Below are 17,289 nucleotides of genomic sequence, written 5' to 3'. Positions count from 1 at the left end.
AAGCCTTCATGATCCAGTTATTGCCACCCAGCTTTTTTGAGCAAACTTTCTCCGTTCATTGACTCCGGAAGTTTCTACAGAACAGCGTGAATTTTTCGGGTCATGTTATATTATTTTAGAAACTTTTAGGTTTTGTTTTGTTTCGTATTCTTCATTAAAGGGTTACTGTTTTGTTAACTCATTTCCCAGGCTTGAGAGCTTGTAAAGTTATGAAAAGATGGGTAGTTGATGAAGTAGGCTTGAGAGCTACTTTTTTGCCGATATCCAATCTCAAGCTTCTTTGTTATGTCTCTATGACTAATTCCTTCGATGTCTTTCCATTTTGATTAAAATAGAAAGAAACATGAAGGGAAAAATTGGCAACTTTTGTGAAAGGAATCAGTTAACTTCTTACTTCTTGGAGTTTTAATTTGAGATACATCTTATTTCACCCCTTTGGTATATCATAAACTCCAGCTGTGTTAGAAACTGTGTTCGGCAATTTTTTCGCCTTCGCACCTATACCGGTACCTCCCCAATTTGTATTATGAAGATTGACCTCTCGTTAGCTTTACTTTTCCTTTTAAGATTCCCCCTATAGTCGAATGCTAATGAGGTGAACAGAATTTGATGAGGTCAGACTAGATTTCTGATTCCTGTTTTTCCCTTGTTTTACGTGTAGGCTAAGTACCCTTACTATATAAAGGGCAAAAATAGCTTGCTATATTTTGAAGACAAAAATACATTCAGCATCATCTTGATGTAGACACTGATACATTTTATACAAAATTTCCAGATCCCTAGTATTTCTACTCTCTTCCCCCTCCCTGCCGTCCAGATCATCCCCCCCTCTCTTAAGTCATAATTCTTCCAGATGCACCTACTGTCCGCCATCTCTCCTTGCTTGCTCTCAACTGCCCTGGCAGCCCGCCTTAGTCCCTCCTATCACCACTGTGCACGATACCCCATCTCATGCTGTGTTGGTAATGTTATCTATTTTTGCTGGGAGGTTGTGTCCGGATTGTTGTTAGAGTGGCATAATGGCATTGGGGCTTTTCAGTGGCACGGTATTGAGGGGGCTGTTTGTAAGGTAGACCAGTTTTGTCAGAAGAGGTGCCACAAAATATAAGTCAAAGCTATACATTTGAAAGTGGAAACTTCTTTCATTATTTGAATGCGTAAGGATGACTATGACCTGTATTGCACGACATGCATGCTTTTAAAGTTCACATTGTCTTGGTGCTTTTGTCTAAAATTTTAGACTAATACAACTATATATGTGTGGTTGTGGATGGGAGTGTGCATATCAGAAGATTAAATAACCCAGAAGAATATGTTGTATATTTGGAATGTGCTGTGTCATATATTGATACCTTCATGCCATGTGTCAACATTCTGGCGCATGCTTTGTTGATGGATTTCTTAAGCAGTGATTTAGTGTTGGGTGTTTTGAGTATCTTGATTGGTCGTTGCATATTTCAACTTTTGTGTTGGCTTGGGCTTCTTTACATTTATCTTATTATATCTTCAATGCCTCCATTTGTGCCACTGTTTACCCTAACCTCTATTGTTGCCAGATCCGAACTCTAGGAATGCTAAGGTCCAGATTTGAGTCACTGCCTGGTGCATTTAATGCTTGCTTAATTCCAGAGGAAAAGAGCGAGCCAGCAAAAAAGAAAGGACTGAAGGCCTCTTTATCTTTCTCGCGGAACTTTGCTGAGGTTATTCACTTTGCAACTTCTTAGAAATGCTCGGCTGCTTTCATTTTGATCTTTGTTCCGATATTTTCAAGAAAAGATGGAGAGTTCTTTACTTTAATTTGATTCATCTTCGTACTTTTTTAGAACCCTTCTAAAAAAGAAAAAGAACCAGCAAGATTCGCTCAGTTGTGGAACACAATAATCAGCAGTTTCAGAGAGGAGGATCTTATAAGTAACAGGTAATCCTGAATGTGTGACTTTGGAATCTATAGTTCTTTTTGTTTTTGTTTGACTCTTTCCTCTTTTTTTTTTTTTTGTTCTATCATATTGTTGGCTATTCAGATAATTTTCGTGTATCCCGATCTTATCCTTTCATTCTTGAGAATGTAAATTTGGTGTTATTTCAGGGAAATGGACCTACTGCTTGTTCCGTATTGGGCTGACCGTGAATTGAACCTCATACAATGGCCTCCATTTTTGCTTGCCAGCAAGGTTTGTTTTGTGGTTCAAATTTTGCTAAAACTGTTTGGAATCGACTAAGTATGTAAAAAAACAGGAAAACTAGGAACATCTATATTATGTTTAGGATACGGAGAAGAAAGAGCACGGTAAAATAGATCTCGACGAAATAGTTAGTAGAAGTTCAAAAAGGTAAGGATGCGATACTTTTCGAGAACAGATGATTGAGGAATTAAAATAGCATCATAAAAAAGAGCAAAACATTTTTATCTGGAAGGAGGTCCTTGTGCCTCATTGGGGAAGTGGGCCAGAGGGGTGTCGACCAAAAGTAATATTCAAAATTTGAAAATTCTATATTAGCTGACTCAAAGCTATGAAGTCAGTAAGGTATACTAAACAGAAGGTTTTTGGGATCTAATATCACATTAGGTACGTAACTACTAACTAGTGAATATAATTCAAATAAAAGGTTGTGATTTCCATATTAAGCATAGATGGTCAAGACGACAGTGCTATTAGAGGAAGGCATGATCAAGAAAAGGTGGATTCTTTTTATTTTTATTTTTTTATTTTCATGATACAACTTATATGCAACTGATTTTAACTGAGAGTACAATGAGAGCTCTAAGATAAATGCATATATGTGTAAGAAGTTGGGAGTGTTGCCAATTGATCATCGAAACGACAAAAGGACAATTGACATAGAATGATTAGACCATGTATTGCGGTGGTGATCTTGCGCGATTTGATTCAGGTTGAAGGGACCAAAAGGGAAATGGGTAGGCTAAGATAGTTATGAGTTGAGGTGGTCTGATGTTGAAAAGGAGATAATTTATTTGGATTTAATAGAGCACATGGCTTTGAATTCCGTCAGCTGGTGGAACAAGTTGATGTATTCTACCTGAGTACGAACTCAGGCTTACTTGCTCAACAAGTGATTACAGGTTATCATTAAAGCCAAGACAAAAGATATCTGCCTAATGCAAGGATCACAGCTTTAACTCTTGTTTTAGTCATTTAATATGATGTCTCTGTGTATGATGTATCCCTCGTCTTTAGCAGAGCAATGATATGACAACAACGATGGCTAATGCAGCCAGCCAATTTCAGGGGCACATAAGCACTGTTAATGGGTGATGGGGGATAGATACATCTCGGTGCAAAATTACTGTGTGAAGGGCATTTCTCAGGAGGAACACTTGTGTATTAATTCAAGACATAGGATCCGCCGTGCTAGCTCATGGAGCAATCATAGAGAAAAGCTGCAAATTTTTGTTTGAGACTGGCCTTTGATCACGTAGGATTTGAGAAATCTTCATAATGCGATTAGGTCGATGCATTGGTTTGCAAATACAGGGAAAAATACTTGAAGCGAATATTGATTGCTAGCTGTTTGTCAACTCGTCTTGTTAACTAGTTCTTCAAAGATCATTTGGTGCAGATGGTCAGCTTCTTTGATGCTGGAGTCGGCTTTCCTTCTGTATTGGAGGATATGATTTACAAGTATCAAAAGTATCTTGTAAACATGATGATCTTATGGATATATCATGAAGAATTGAAGAAACACAGATAGGGCCATTGGACATGGATGTGACAACACATTGAGAGGCGTCTTAAAAATCAAGATATAACAGGGTAGGAAGAGATGAAGTTAATCATACCAAAATAATAAGAAATAATTTAATGGATTACATACTGGAAAAGTAAGTATGAACAAAACGAGAAAATATCTATTTAGGACTTCTTCGTAAAAGAATTGGATTTTTGTTGATAAACGTTGATTACAAGTGGATAAATTAAAAAAAAAAATCAAAATGAGAAAGGATAAATAGGTAAAATATACGTTGGTTTCCAAGTTCTCCCTTCCTCTTTTTTTTTTTTTAATGTCATGTCTTGTGTGTCTAATTGATGGACACATCTGTTCCCCTATTGTTCAAAGCATGTCCATTTCTAAAAAGTACAAACAATAAGACAAATGTTTTGTACATGTCGGGACTGTCCGACAAGCCTCTACATTTGGTGCCTTCGACGCGTAGTTGAATCTATTTGTGCTTCTTAGAGCACCATGCTTTTAAAGTTGATGGTAACTTGAAATAAATACTTTTGTTACAGTCATTTTTGGATTTTATTGGCAGCTTAAGTTTCACCATACAATCTTATGTTCTTTTTGTGAACTCTGCTTTACATGGGTAGTAAGTTGTAACCCTTCTGATCCAATAATAGCGTACTTAATTGTTGGTATAAGGATTTCCTCTTGTTTCATAGTTTCCCATGATAAATGTGGAATAGATCATAATCATAACTGGAAATGAAGCAGACTTCATAGAATATGATACCATGCTACATCACCAGTTACCTTAAAAGCTAAGCTGTAAGGAAATACGCTTAAGGATGTATATCAGGCTATTCAACATCTTCCCTCATGAGGAAGATGCAAACATCCTTGTATGCAAACATCCTTGTTTCTTGGATGCAACGAGAAACAGTTGTAAACGAAGAGACTTGAAACCAAGACCTCCACCACTTTGGGTTGATACCATGTTAGGTAATATACAAATTGCGGTCCATTATTTTGGTGACATCCTTCATTACTCACATATTTCACCTGAAAGGTATATGAAAAATCTTTATTCTAACCGAAATGGGAAAACAGTCTATTTTCCCCCTGAAATGTATTTTAAACAATATATTTCACATTAGCACCTCTTTTACTTCTGCTTCCACTTACCATGATAACGGTGGCATCGTTCATGTTTAAGGAATTTAATTATGTTTTTGCTAAAACATGTGGCTCTGGAACTACAGTTTGGCTTGTATCTAATCATACTGGTAATCTATGGAAGCATGTTAGTAATAGTTGTGGAATGTTGCCGAACTGTAACTAGGTTTTTGTTTCAAGCCTAAATGATTGAATTTATGCTGATTGAATACCTACTATAGTCCACATTTACCTATCTATTCTACATCTGACTGGCTAGATCCCAATAGCATTGGACATGGCTAAGGACAGCAATGGCAAGGATCGAGAGCTGAAAAAGAGGATTGAGAATGATAACTATATGTCTTGTGCTGTTCGTGAGTGCTACGCTTCTTTTCGAAACATTATCAGGGTATTGGTACAGGGTAATCGTGAAAAAGAGTAAGTTTTGTTATGCAGGTAGTTTAATATTGATCTCCCGTTGCCGATCAAAAAAAAATATTGATCTCTTGTTGTGTCTCTATTCTTTAATTCAGGCTGCCAATTATTCTTTGATGTGGTTTGATTTATTGCTCTAAATCGTATTTCCAGGGTTATAGGTTGTATATTTTCGGAGGTTGACAAACATGTAGATGCAGGGGATCTACTTAGAGAATACAAAATGAGTGCTCTTCCTATCCTCTATGACCAGTTTGTCAAGCTAATCAAGTACTTGGTACATCCTTTCAATCCTTCGTTGTACCACATACTGATTGTTGTTCTTTTAGGGCCAATTCTTTTGGTGGGACTAAAGTGAAGGGATATGTAATCCCTTGGGTCTAATCGCGAGGGGTTTAATAACGCTGCAGCTCCCATGGTATCATAGATCCTGTCTTGTGTGCGATATAAAATCCGATGGGTGTTTGATCTGGACCGTGGGTTTTTTGACCAAGTGCTGGATATATAGGCCATGTTTGTTTTGGGTCTCTTAGACCCAAACTTTTCTCTCTGCACGGTCCCTAATAAATTCTCTCCAATTACTACTCTCATTTCTCTATCTATCTCTCTCCACTCATTACCCCAAAAAACTTCCTCAAAACCCAAAACGAACATGATCATTGTCTCTTGGATATATAGTCCAACCTGATGCTAACATCGGTCAAACAAACATGACCTTAACTTACCAATAGATTGAATTTATAAAGTGCTCTCGCTGACGGAGTTTCTTTTCTGCAGTTAGAGAATAAGCAGACAGACAGGGATCAAGTTGTGATCCTTTTTCAAGACATGCTTGAGGTTGTGTCGAGAGACATAATGATGGAAGATCACATATCCAGGTGAAGCATTTTGAGGTGTTTAGTCATTGATTTATGCTATGTCTAGATGACATTGTGATTGTTTTCACATTTTTCTGCAATAGCTTGGTAGACTCTGTTTATGGTGGATCGGGATATGAGGGGATGACCCCACTTGATCAACAATATCAGTTATTCGCATCTCCTGAAGCAATAACGTTTCCAGTTCAAGAAACAGAACGTTGGAAAGAGAAGGTGATTGGTGAATTTACCATGATATTTTTTATCTTGCAGAATCATATTTTGCAAAAAACACACACGCACACACACACTGGCTGCGTCGTTCCGTGTCAAAAATAAATTTATAAAAATCAAGAATTAACTACAACTCCATAGAATAATAGTTAAGATCGAGTATCGTTCCAACGGGGACTGAATGACTAAGTTACGACAAATTCGATTAGTTTGCAGATTAGTTTGGAAAGAAAAGAGTTGATTGATTTGGTTTGTTGGAATAACCTAATTAAATTAAAACAATGAATTAAAAAGTTTGAAAACGATGGAGGAAAATATCTAGGGTTTGGAATCCACTCCGACCTTGTAACAACAATATGCATAGGTTAGGTTTATTTATTCGAATCAAAAGGGATTATCGCTAGGGCTTGCAAATCCTAACGATAATCGTCAAGGAAATAATTGAGTTGTTAAAAGGCATAGACTATCCCATAGCACGGACCGTCTCTCAGTAGCACAATCTGGCCACCTAACGGCACGATCCGTCTTACGAGCATAATCTATCTCAGAACTCCAACCACAATCGGTGAAAACCATTGTAAAACTAGGTATTTGAAATCTAGAATACAAATACTCAATCGATAGAAAGAATTAAAATCAATTCATTCAATTGAAACGAAAAGGATTCTTAGTCTTACAATCAATTCGAATAACAAACCCAAAAACCTATGCATAAAAGAAGTTACTTAGCTCGGAGTTTCATCGTCCCCCTAGACGAGGGGTTTAGCCGACCATGAGAGCCGAAGTCCGTTTATGCGTAGCTTTTTCTCTTTGTTATTCGAGAAATCCACAATAACGAAACCCTCTTTTTCCTTTTATAATGCTGCTGCCGATTATATATCCATAAAAGAAACACTTCTTTTCCTATTACAACTCCCCCTTTTATGGCAGTCCTTTCCAAACCAATTTCTTCCTTCCTTGTATATGCACTGAGCCAACCAATACAAGTATAAATCGTATTGTTTTGCTACCAATTGCACTTCCACAACCACGTGCACAGTAGGAGCATTTATAGGGCCCATCTCTATTGCTATTTTATTTTTTCCACCACCGAATACTAGCCAATTAATCTTTGCGGCAACCCTCCGTAAGACCTTCCAAACTGCACGTTACCCATCGGTCTCAAGGCCTGCAACATTGTAAAACACTAAATCTCATAAAGTAACAATGTAAACAGACCAACAAGGCATAAATTAGAAGGATTAAATGGGTGCTTTTCAGCACCTATCACCCCATCTAACTTACACTTTGCTAGTCCCTTAGCAAATAAAAGAAAATACAAAAAGGAAAAAAAATGGATAGTTCTTTTAAACCTCCAGGGGGCCCCCTTAGGACGCGTGAAGTCTCGTGAGGGTTTTCAGCAGTGATCACCCACAAAACACCGTGAATCCTCTTACACGAAACCCACAACCTGTAAGTAACTCATCAGTCCCTCAAGCCAAGGCACAAAGTCATTGCCCAAGTATATTAGGCAACACCAGTTCAAAATGCTATCAAGACATGCATATAAACCATGACACCTAATTTAGCGTGTGTGAACACTTGGACTTAGTCACCGAAGAAATGCCACTCAAAGTTCTCTCCGGGCCGAGCTTCGACTTCAATTCTTACAGTGTCATGCACTCACAAATAAAATCGCTCGAAACAAGGTGCATTATGAACTCTCGAGTGTGCGGTTTGGAAGTTATGTAATTGAAAGCAAAACACTTCGCACACTATGACACGAAAAGAACGCTTTATGCAGTGGACACACGGTCTCATGAACAGAGCACCAAGCGTTAAAACTTACTCACATTCATCAATCCACTTCCTAACACCCCTAAGATTAAATAGGACTTCATTTACGGTTGTAGTGTTGGGTGAATGGTCATGTTTCAAGGCTACGATAAATCAAATTCAAATGTTCGAGAAGAGGCAAGTATTTCAAGACAACAACGGAGCGAGTATGCAATATGTGCCCCTTAACATTAAATCAATTCCACCTTATCTCTCCTTCTAACCTTTCAACATTTTTCAACCATAAACCACGATTCCTTCTTTTCAAATATATTGGAACCCCTTTCTTCCTTTTCTTCTTCTTTTTTTTTTTTTTTTTTTTTTAGGGACGCTACCAATTCAAGCACAAAATTTCACAATCTACCCAAAAATTTCACCTTCATATTTTTGCCTTTCTCCAAACACAATATGGAAGGTGGAGCTAACCAAGAAAAGGTTAAGTACAAAAGGCTCAAAGTGGCTTGCAAGGAGTAAATGTGAAAACAAAGGAACGAACCGGCCCAAGTATCAAGAAAATGCCTAAAATCCTCTCCCAGGGTGTAACATCCATGTGGCAAACCAAAACCAAGAGATATTATCATGCATTCAAGTTCCAACACTCAGCAATCAAGAATAATGAGACCATCAACAAGTATATTCTTTCCGTTGACAAACTAAGAAGTTACGTGACACCACTCCAATAAAAGATAAGGCTCAAAAGCTCACTAGGGCATAAGACTCCACTAATCTAGCCATCAAGAACATTCAAACGACACTCACAAGCAAACTAAGTCTAAATAGACTGTAGAGATCCAAATGCCATAGCTACATGCATTAACAAGATAGCATAGAGAACTAATAGTCCACAAAATACCCAAACAATGCCAACATGCATCAACTCAAGCAACCAACAAGTCTCTCGCAAATTCCAAGTTCCATGCAAGAAAGATCCAACTATTTTTGAACTTTTCAAAATTTTCAAATTTTTTTTGGATTTTAAAGACTCTAAACATAAACAAGCACCAAAGGGTTCACTCCCCCCAACTTAAAACTGTTTAATGTCCTCATTAAAAATAAGCACACGAAAAAGGTAAGACAAGAGCGGAAAAGAGAGGAAAGAAATCACCTCAGGCATGGAGACACGCAAACTAAAAAGATGTGGGAGAAAGTGGAACTCCCCCTAACTTACTGCACAAATAAATTTCTCCTAGTCCGGACCATGTGTGGGCTTGTCTGGGCCACCGTTGTGGATGTGCAAAATTTGAACCTCCTGATATTCTCGCCTAGACCACGGATTGTCTGGTCCGGACCAACCTTGACGGCGTGACAAATTGGACATACTGAAATATTCGCCCAGACCACCTATTTTCTTGTCCGGACCAGGTGTGTTGCGCGCAATCTAACTAGGACACTTTGTTGCATGCTCCTGCACCCAAAAACAAAATTCTATATGGCAAATTTAGTACAGAAAAGGACAAAAATGACGGGGAAAAAAAATGCTTAACAAGAGAAAATAAAAATAAAATAAAAAACATTAACAAAAATTAAAATCCACCGCTTTCTTCACGCGAAAGACACGGGTACTACTTTTTTCCCTTGCCAAAGACTGTGGTTCCCTACTTGTTGGAAGAGCAATATGTGTAGGATTTAACGATATCTTGAGAAGCGATGCCATCATCTAATAGACTGTCACTCCCTTTGAGGCTGCCTGATTCCTTACCCACCACTCGGCTTATGAAGCAATCTCCGCCAAGCTGGACACTAAAGTCGGATAGTTCAGACAGATTTCTCGCTGCTAACTACGCGTCTGCCGCCAGACCCAACCTCCTAAGTACTACATACATATCTTTGACAAGGTGGCTATACCAGACCGTTAGAAGCCGTTCGAGCACGGCAAACACTGGAGGTATCTCATCCTCTAAGGATTTATAGTCTCCTAGACTTGTCACGATCCACCTGACACTCAACGGTCTAAAAACATTCTCCTCTTAAAATTTAATCGAGATGGATCATTCCAAAAGATATCATCCGACCCGTCTAGAAAAATGAAAGATAGTTGATAACATAATCGAGTCAGAATTGTCCCTCTAGTCACCATACGAATAAAATCATCGTACCAAGGAAAATTGTGCTTAAATGGCAAAGTTTTGAAACTCACCCTAAAAGTTAAGACCGGACAAGACACATTGCCCTCCATCTCTCCCTCTGAACAATAAATATTTGTGCAAGAACCACCTACCCCCCAACTTTGAATACACTCTGTATGTCCGCAATCTATCGTGATAGCCTTTACTCAATTAACACATGGAGCCATAGATTCAGGCGGCACATGCTGTAACCCATGCTCTAATGGGGACCCTACAGAAGGAGTGGGCGGTTCACTCAGAAGAATGGGTCCAGGCTCAATTTCGATTTCTTGAGGAGGGGTGACCATTATGTGTGTGGAACCAAGTGAAGTGTTAACCTCCTTGATGGACTGATCAATATCAAAATTCTCAAAGTCAAAATGAGCCAAACAAGCGGCCAGCGGGTCATCAGTCAAAATATTAGGCAATGCCTCTTCCACTAAGTCCTCCATGACATCGACTGAGAAGCGGTCTTCCTCCACTGGAGGAGGTCTCGTGGCCTTGTATACATTTAGTTTAAGGGTCATGTTCCCAAAAGTCACCTCCATCTCTCCACTCCTCACATGAATATTTGCATTAGCAGTCGCCAAGAAGGGACGACCAAGAATAACTGGAGTTTATTTTTTGAGGGTTTGCACTGGTTTTGTGTCAAGGACTATAAATCAACCGGAAAGTAAAAATCATTAACCTTAACAAGAACGTCCTCAACTACTCCACGTGGCACCTTAATGGATCTATCAGCTAATTGCAAGGTAACCGACGTGAGCTTCAACTCCCCAAGCCCCAATTGTTCATACACCGAGTACGGAATCAAGTTGACACTCGCCCCTAAGTCTAAAAGTGCGCGCTCTGTGGCATGTCTCCCAATGACTATATCAATAGTCGGGGTACCAGGATCTTGCATCTTAAGGGGAGCGACTGACTGAAAAACAGAGCTCACTTGCTACGTGAGAAGGACCTTTTTAGACACATGGGTTCGGCTTTTCCTCTTTTGAGTGCAGAGGTCCTTTAGAAATTTCGCATAAGTTGGGACTTGTTTGATGGCATCTAGGGGTGGGATGTTAACTTTCACTTGCTTGAATACCTCAATGATATCCTCCATAGATGCTCCTCTTAGGAAAGGGAGATGGTGCATTCAAACATGATGGGAACGGGGCTTTAGGCACATAGGGTGGCAACTTAGAGCCCTTTGCCATGAGAGTGGGTGGTGTAGGTGTGACTAGAAGGGTTCCTTCCTTACACTGTGAACTCTCCTCCCCAAAGTCATTGGGGTCGGAGGGAGCCAAATGCTCCTTCGGCTTCTCTTTCTCTGGTCGGGTTTCGACCTCTCTCTTATTGCTCAATGTCATGACTACCTTAGCGTGAGCAGGGGCGGTTTCATGAACCACAAATTGTCCTTTAGGGGGTTGGACAGGCTGACTGGGTAACCTACCTTCTTCCCTACGACTCAGCGCATCGGCTATTTGACCCACTTGGGTCTCTAACCTCGCAATAGACTGTGTGTTGGTTGCTGTTGGGTGTCATTTAAACGGTCAAGCGCTTGCAGCACCTTTTCCTCAAAGGATGGATCCCGTGAGGATTGGGGAGGTGCTTGCTGTTGGTTCTGTGAGCGATAGGCCGTAGGGTTAAACTGAGTGTTAAATGGCCTAGGCTGTTGGGCAAAACTGTTGCCCTGTTGTTCCGTCTTCCACAAGAAATTAGAATGTTTGGCCTAACCCGCATTGTAAGTACTAGAATACGGATCATTACCAGGTTGAGAGAAACCCTGTGCATTAGAGTACCCTTGTGCTGCATTAACTTGCTCCTCCACAAAAATGGGAAATTGTGGAGCTGCAGGACAATCAGCGATGAAATGAGCCAGGTTAGCACATAAAGAACATGCCTCCTGATAAGGTAGAGGCTGTGAGGTGGCCGGTCCCATGCAAAGAAGCTTTTCAACCTTTTCAGTCAATATTTCTACTTTAGAATGGAGGTCATGAGATGGTTTAATCTCGCACATACCTCGAGGCTTATCAGAACCAGCAGTGATTGACTTACCTCTCCTCTCCAAAGAAATATTTTGCAGAGACCCGTCGCTCATAGTTTCGAACAACTGCCAGGCAACATCTTCACTCTTAACCATCACAGAGCCTCCACATGAGGCATCAACCATCACTCGATGCTGCGGAAGTAGCCTGGAATAAAAACTCTGTACTAATTGCCACTTAGGTATGTCATGGTGCGGACACTTGCGAATGAGATCCTCATATCGCTCCCAAGCCTCATAGAACTGTTCATTCCCAGCTTGTTGGAAAGTGGTGATCTTCTGCCGAAGTTTGAGTGTTTTTCCTATGGGGAAGAATTTCTTAAGGAATGCTGCACTCATTTGCGCCCAAGATGTTATAGAATTAGCTGGCAAAGTACTAAGCCAATGTTTGGCGTTCCCTATCAAAGTGAATTGAAACAAAATTAATCTCAATGCATCCATCGGAAAATTTTGAATTAAAAGCGTGGAACTGAGGGCTTCAAATTCAGTGATGTGTTGATATGGATCCTCTTGAGATTGCCCTTGAAACTTAGGGAGCATTTGAAGGGTACCGGGCTTAATCTCATAGTTGTTAGCTGTGATCGCGGGTAATCGTACACATGATGGTGTAGTGTACGCTGTGGGGGCAAAGTGTGAGTTGAGAGGGAGGGGGTCAGGTACAACTAAGTCCCTTTGCTCATCAGCCATTGTGACTAAATTGGTCTTTTTGTGAACCCTACGTCTCCTTTCTAAGTCTAGATTAAGAGGAATAAGTTCAGGTTCCAAAGACCGAAGACCAAGCATGCAAGTTCAATATCCCTCAATTGTAAGAACGGGGTATTCTAGACACAGACGCAAATTCACCAAAAAGAACAAAACTCACAGTGGGTCAACGAAATCGCTTTGTATCACGGCACTGCTTTCCCACCGCGCTCTTTGCTTGTTTTGCCGCCTTGTAACCTATAGCTTAGAGTACCAAAACTGACAAACAAAATTAAAATAAATAACAATGAACTAAAATAAAAACTAATCGAATTAATGCAACCGTGCAAACTGTCCCCGGCAACGGCCCCAAAATTTGACCACGTCGTTCCGTGTCAAAAATAAATTTATAAAAATCAATAATTAACTACTACTCCGTAGAATAATGGTTAAGACCGAGTATCATTCCAACGAGGTCTGTATGGCTAAGTTACGACAAATTCGATTAGTCTGCAGATTAGTTCGGAAAGAAAAGAGTTGATTGATTTGGTTTGTTTGGAATAACCTAATTAAATTAAAACAATGAATTAAAAAGTTCGAAAACGATGGAGGAAAATATCTAGGGCTTGGAATCCACTCCGACCGCGTAACAACAATACGCATAGGTTAGGTCTATTTATTCGAATCAAAAGGGATTATCGCTAGGGCTTGCAAATCCTAACGATAATCGTCAAGGAAATAATTGAGTTGTTAAAAGGCATAGATTATCCCATAGCACGGACCGTCTCTTAGTAGCACAATCTGGCCACCTAACGGTATGATCCGTCTTACGAGCATAATCTATCGTAGAACTCCAACCACAATCGGTGAAAACCATTGTAATACTAGGTATTTGAAATCTAGAATACAAATACTCAATCGATAGAAAGAATTAAAATCAATTCATTCGATTGAAACGAAAAAGGATTCTTAGTCTTACAATCAATTCGAATAACAATCCCAAAAACCTATGCATAAAAGAAGTTACTTAGCTGGAGTTTCATCGTCCCCCTAGACGAGGGGTTTAGCCGACCATGAGAGCCAAAGTCCCGTTTATGCGCAGCTTTTGCTCTTTGTTATTCGAGAAATCCACAATAACGAAATCCTCTTTTTCCTTTTATAATGCCGCTGCCGATTATATTTTCATAAAAGAAACACTTCTTTTCCTATCCAACTCCCCCTTTTATGGTAGTCCTTTCCAAACTTTTTTTCCTTGTATATGCACTGAGTCAACCAATACAAGTATAAATCGTATTGTTTTGCTACCAATTGCTCTTCCACAATCACGTGCACAGTAGGAGCATTTATAGGGCCCATCTCTATTGCTATTTTATTTTTTCCACCACTGAATACTAGCCAATTAATCTTTGTGGCAACCCTCCATAAGACCTTCTAAACTACACATTTTCGCACCTATCGGTCTCAAGGCCTGCAAACACTGTAAATCACTAAATCGCGTCAAGTAACAATGTAAACAGACCAACAAGGCATAAATTAGAAGGATTAAATGGGTGCTTTTCAGCACCTATCACACACCACTGACAGAGATGTGCACACACTAGAAAGAATAGAGAATAGAAAAGTGATTAAAAAATGAAAAGAATGCATTACATGTTCATTTTGGTCCATTTCTGTAGATCAAACGGCTCGATCTATTGCTTACGGTGAAGGAGTCTGCTATGGATGTACCATCAAACCTAGAAGCTCGAAGGCGCATTTCCTTCTTCTCAAATTCATTGTTTATGGAAATGCCTCCGGCACCCAAAGTCCGCAATATGCTTTCCTTCTCGTAAGTTTTCCAAGTTGTTTTCCTTCTGTGCATGTGTTCTCTAATAGCGATTGGGTGCTAATACTTTGATGAATTGTTTGTTTATGGGGTCCATGATCAATTTCTTATGTATTTGTTATGGAAATTTCTCTTGTAGCGTTTTGACTCCTTACTGCGCGGAAGATGTTCTCTTCTCACTCAATGAATTGGAAGTCCAGAATGAAGATGGGGTTTCCATCCTTTTTTACCTGCAGAAAATTTTTCCAGGTTGGTTGGTTAGTATGTGAGAAACATTGCTAGTTATGGTCTTTCTTCTTTTATTTTGTCATGCATTTCAAGCTCCTTTTTTTTCCTGAGTTGTATCAAATAACTCTTGCAGACGAATGGAACAACTTTCTTGAGCGAGTAAACTGCAGCAATGAAGAATATCTTAAAGCATCAGATGAGCTTGAAGAAAAACTGCGTCTTTGGGCGTCGTATAGAGGCCAAACATTGACTAGGACTGGTACAATGTTTTTCTGTACTTAGCTGTCGATCTTTTACATTTGTCATCTCTATTTGTGTGTCTCTTTAAGTGGGTGGGGGTTTTGTTGAGGTCACACATTTACCATTGGTTTAGTGTTTTTTTCTTGCTCGGGTGTCGATGCGTGAAGATACATGCCTTTGCATCTGTGTATTCGTTCAGCGTTTTGCGGGGGTAGTGGGGTGGTGAAGTGTGTTTCAATATCTCATTCACTGTTCATTGTACTGACCTTATTCCAACTGCCAGTAAGGGGCATGATGTATTACCGGAAAGCTTTGGAGCTTCAGGCCTTCCTGGATATGGCCAAGGATGAAGGTACGGTCCTCCTGAAAACTTTTGAATCCTTTCTGTAATGCAGTTCTTCAACTTATATCATCTCCAAGCAAGGTAGCAATTTTCTGTATAAAATTTAACTTTGATGACACATGTGGAAAGTTGAAGAGCCACTTGCAACAAGTGCACTCCAAGGGACTCTTCAAACTTCAAACTTTTATACTTCTTTGTCTTCTTTTTTTGATAAGAGATAATATTAATAAGAAGGCATTAATGGAATGCCACCCCGTAAACAAAAAAAGGGCCGAAAACACTCATATTGGAATGGAAAGCTCAAACCAATCTAGAGATAATATCTTGGACTTCTAGAAGAAGATGACTCACTTTGGTGTATACTTCTATGACTTCAAGTGACCCACTTTGCTAGAAAAAATATCTATTCGCCAATCATAACCTACTAATGTGAAGATAAGACAATTTGAGATCGGACTCCTTAAACTTGAAGAGCGAGAGAGCTACACCAAAATAGTGTACCAAGCTTATTATCTCCCTTGGAGTGCCTGTCATGGCTATCAAATGTAGTTTTGTTTTGATTTTGCTATTTCCCTTTGAGATGCTCTTAGTGTTGAGAGAAGTGATAGGCTACTACTTGTTTGATTAATGAAGTATGATACAACAAGAAATAATATGTGGTTTTTTTACTTGATGACTCCCTGTGATCAGATTTGATGGAAGGCATTAAGGCTGTTGAATTAAATATGGAGGATCAGGTTAATGGAGAAAGGTCATTGTGGGCACAATGCCAAGCAGTAGCTGATATGAAGTTCACATATGTGGTCTCATGTCAGCAATATGGGATTGACAAACGATCTGGAAATCCTCGTGCACAAGACATTCTTAGGCTTATGACAACGTAGGTCTTCCCTTATAGTTGCTTGTGGATATTTTTGTTTCCATAATTTCTCTAGTCAATATGTTTTCTTGTCACAGGTATCCATCCCTCCGTGTAGCTTTCATCGATGAGGTTGAAGAACCCAGCAAAGCCGGACCAAAAAAAATTAACCAGAAAGTTTACTATTCTTCTCTAGTGAAGGCTGCTTTGCCAAAGTCAAGTAATACTCTAGAGCCAGAACAAAATTTGGACCAGGTAAAAATTATGCCTCTATTAAAAGATAATAGATGATCGTGGTATATGATGTTTGAAGTATGAACCTGAAACAAATTATTTGCAATCCTCAAATTTGATGGTCTGTAAAATCAAATAGATTTTCAGTAACTGTAGTCCTTCTGTTTCGGTAGCTGTGGTGATGACATGGTTTTGGAATTGAATTTTTCCCTGTGCACATTTTAGATTTACTGATAATGGTTTTAATTTAAAGTCTCATCTGTGTTTAAATGGTTATGATGGGTTTGGTTTATTTAGAAGCTTGATTAGTGCATGGACTTAAAAATACGAATTAAAAGGTAATGTACATAATGAAAGGAAGAATAATATAGAGGAAGGAGGCACACGGTTTATGCGGTTTGGCCATGGCCTATATTTATAAAAGAAAGTCACAGCACTAATGTTTTTCCCAAGTAAATACTTGGCCTATTTTTGTAAAAGAAAGTTATAGCAGTAGTTTTTTTCCCCAAGTATGCTCTTCATATGTATAGAACATTGAAAATAGAGATACGACATTGTAAATATCTTT

At 39.2% G+C, this 17,289-nt stretch overlaps 2 protein-coding genes and 1 non-coding gene across 3 annotated transcripts in view; all 3 read left to right on the top strand.

The window, feature by feature from the left end:
• The window catches only part of LOC131336179 (uncharacterized), a 47,350-nt gene that overhangs the window by 13,360 nt on the left and 16,701 nt on the right, over positions 1–17,289 (top strand). The window lies entirely within an intron of this gene.
• The window catches only part of LOC131336171 (callose synthase 3), a 47,433-nt gene that overhangs the window by 21,773 nt on the left and 8,371 nt on the right, over positions 1–17,289 (top strand). The window contains exons 22-34 of the mRNA XM_058371908.1: positions 1,557–1,700; positions 1,824–1,918; positions 2,087–2,171; positions 5,117–5,277; positions 5,428–5,551; positions 6,052–6,152; positions 6,236–6,365; positions 14,669–14,820; positions 14,957–15,066; positions 15,179–15,304; positions 15,569–15,637; positions 16,319–16,508; positions 16,586–16,742. Of these exons, the coding sequence (XP_058227891.1) occupies positions 1,557–1,700; positions 1,824–1,918; positions 2,087–2,171; positions 5,117–5,277; positions 5,428–5,551; positions 6,052–6,152; positions 6,236–6,365; positions 14,669–14,820; positions 14,957–15,066; positions 15,179–15,304; positions 15,569–15,637; positions 16,319–16,508; positions 16,586–16,742 (1,644 nt within the window). The remainder of the gene's footprint in view (positions 1–1,556; positions 1,701–1,823; positions 1,919–2,086; positions 2,172–5,116; positions 5,278–5,427; positions 5,552–6,051; positions 6,153–6,235; positions 6,366–14,668; positions 14,821–14,956; positions 15,067–15,178; positions 15,305–15,568; positions 15,638–16,318; positions 16,509–16,585; positions 16,743–17,289) is intronic.
• Positions 12,496–12,602, top strand: LOC131308998 (small nucleolar RNA R71). The gene has a single exon (XR_009194676.1). It is a non-coding gene; the product is annotated as a small nucleolar RNA R71 (small nucleolar RNA).

This window comes from Rhododendron vialii, chromosome 1a, assembly GCF_030253575.1.
Source record: "Rhododendron vialii isolate Sample 1 chromosome 1a, ASM3025357v1".
Taxonomy (NCBI): domain Eukaryota; kingdom Viridiplantae; phylum Streptophyta; class Magnoliopsida; order Ericales; family Ericaceae; genus Rhododendron; species Rhododendron vialii.
The sequence above is the reverse complement of the archived record's forward strand: the minus strand, read 5'-3'. Positions and strand labels throughout refer to the sequence as shown.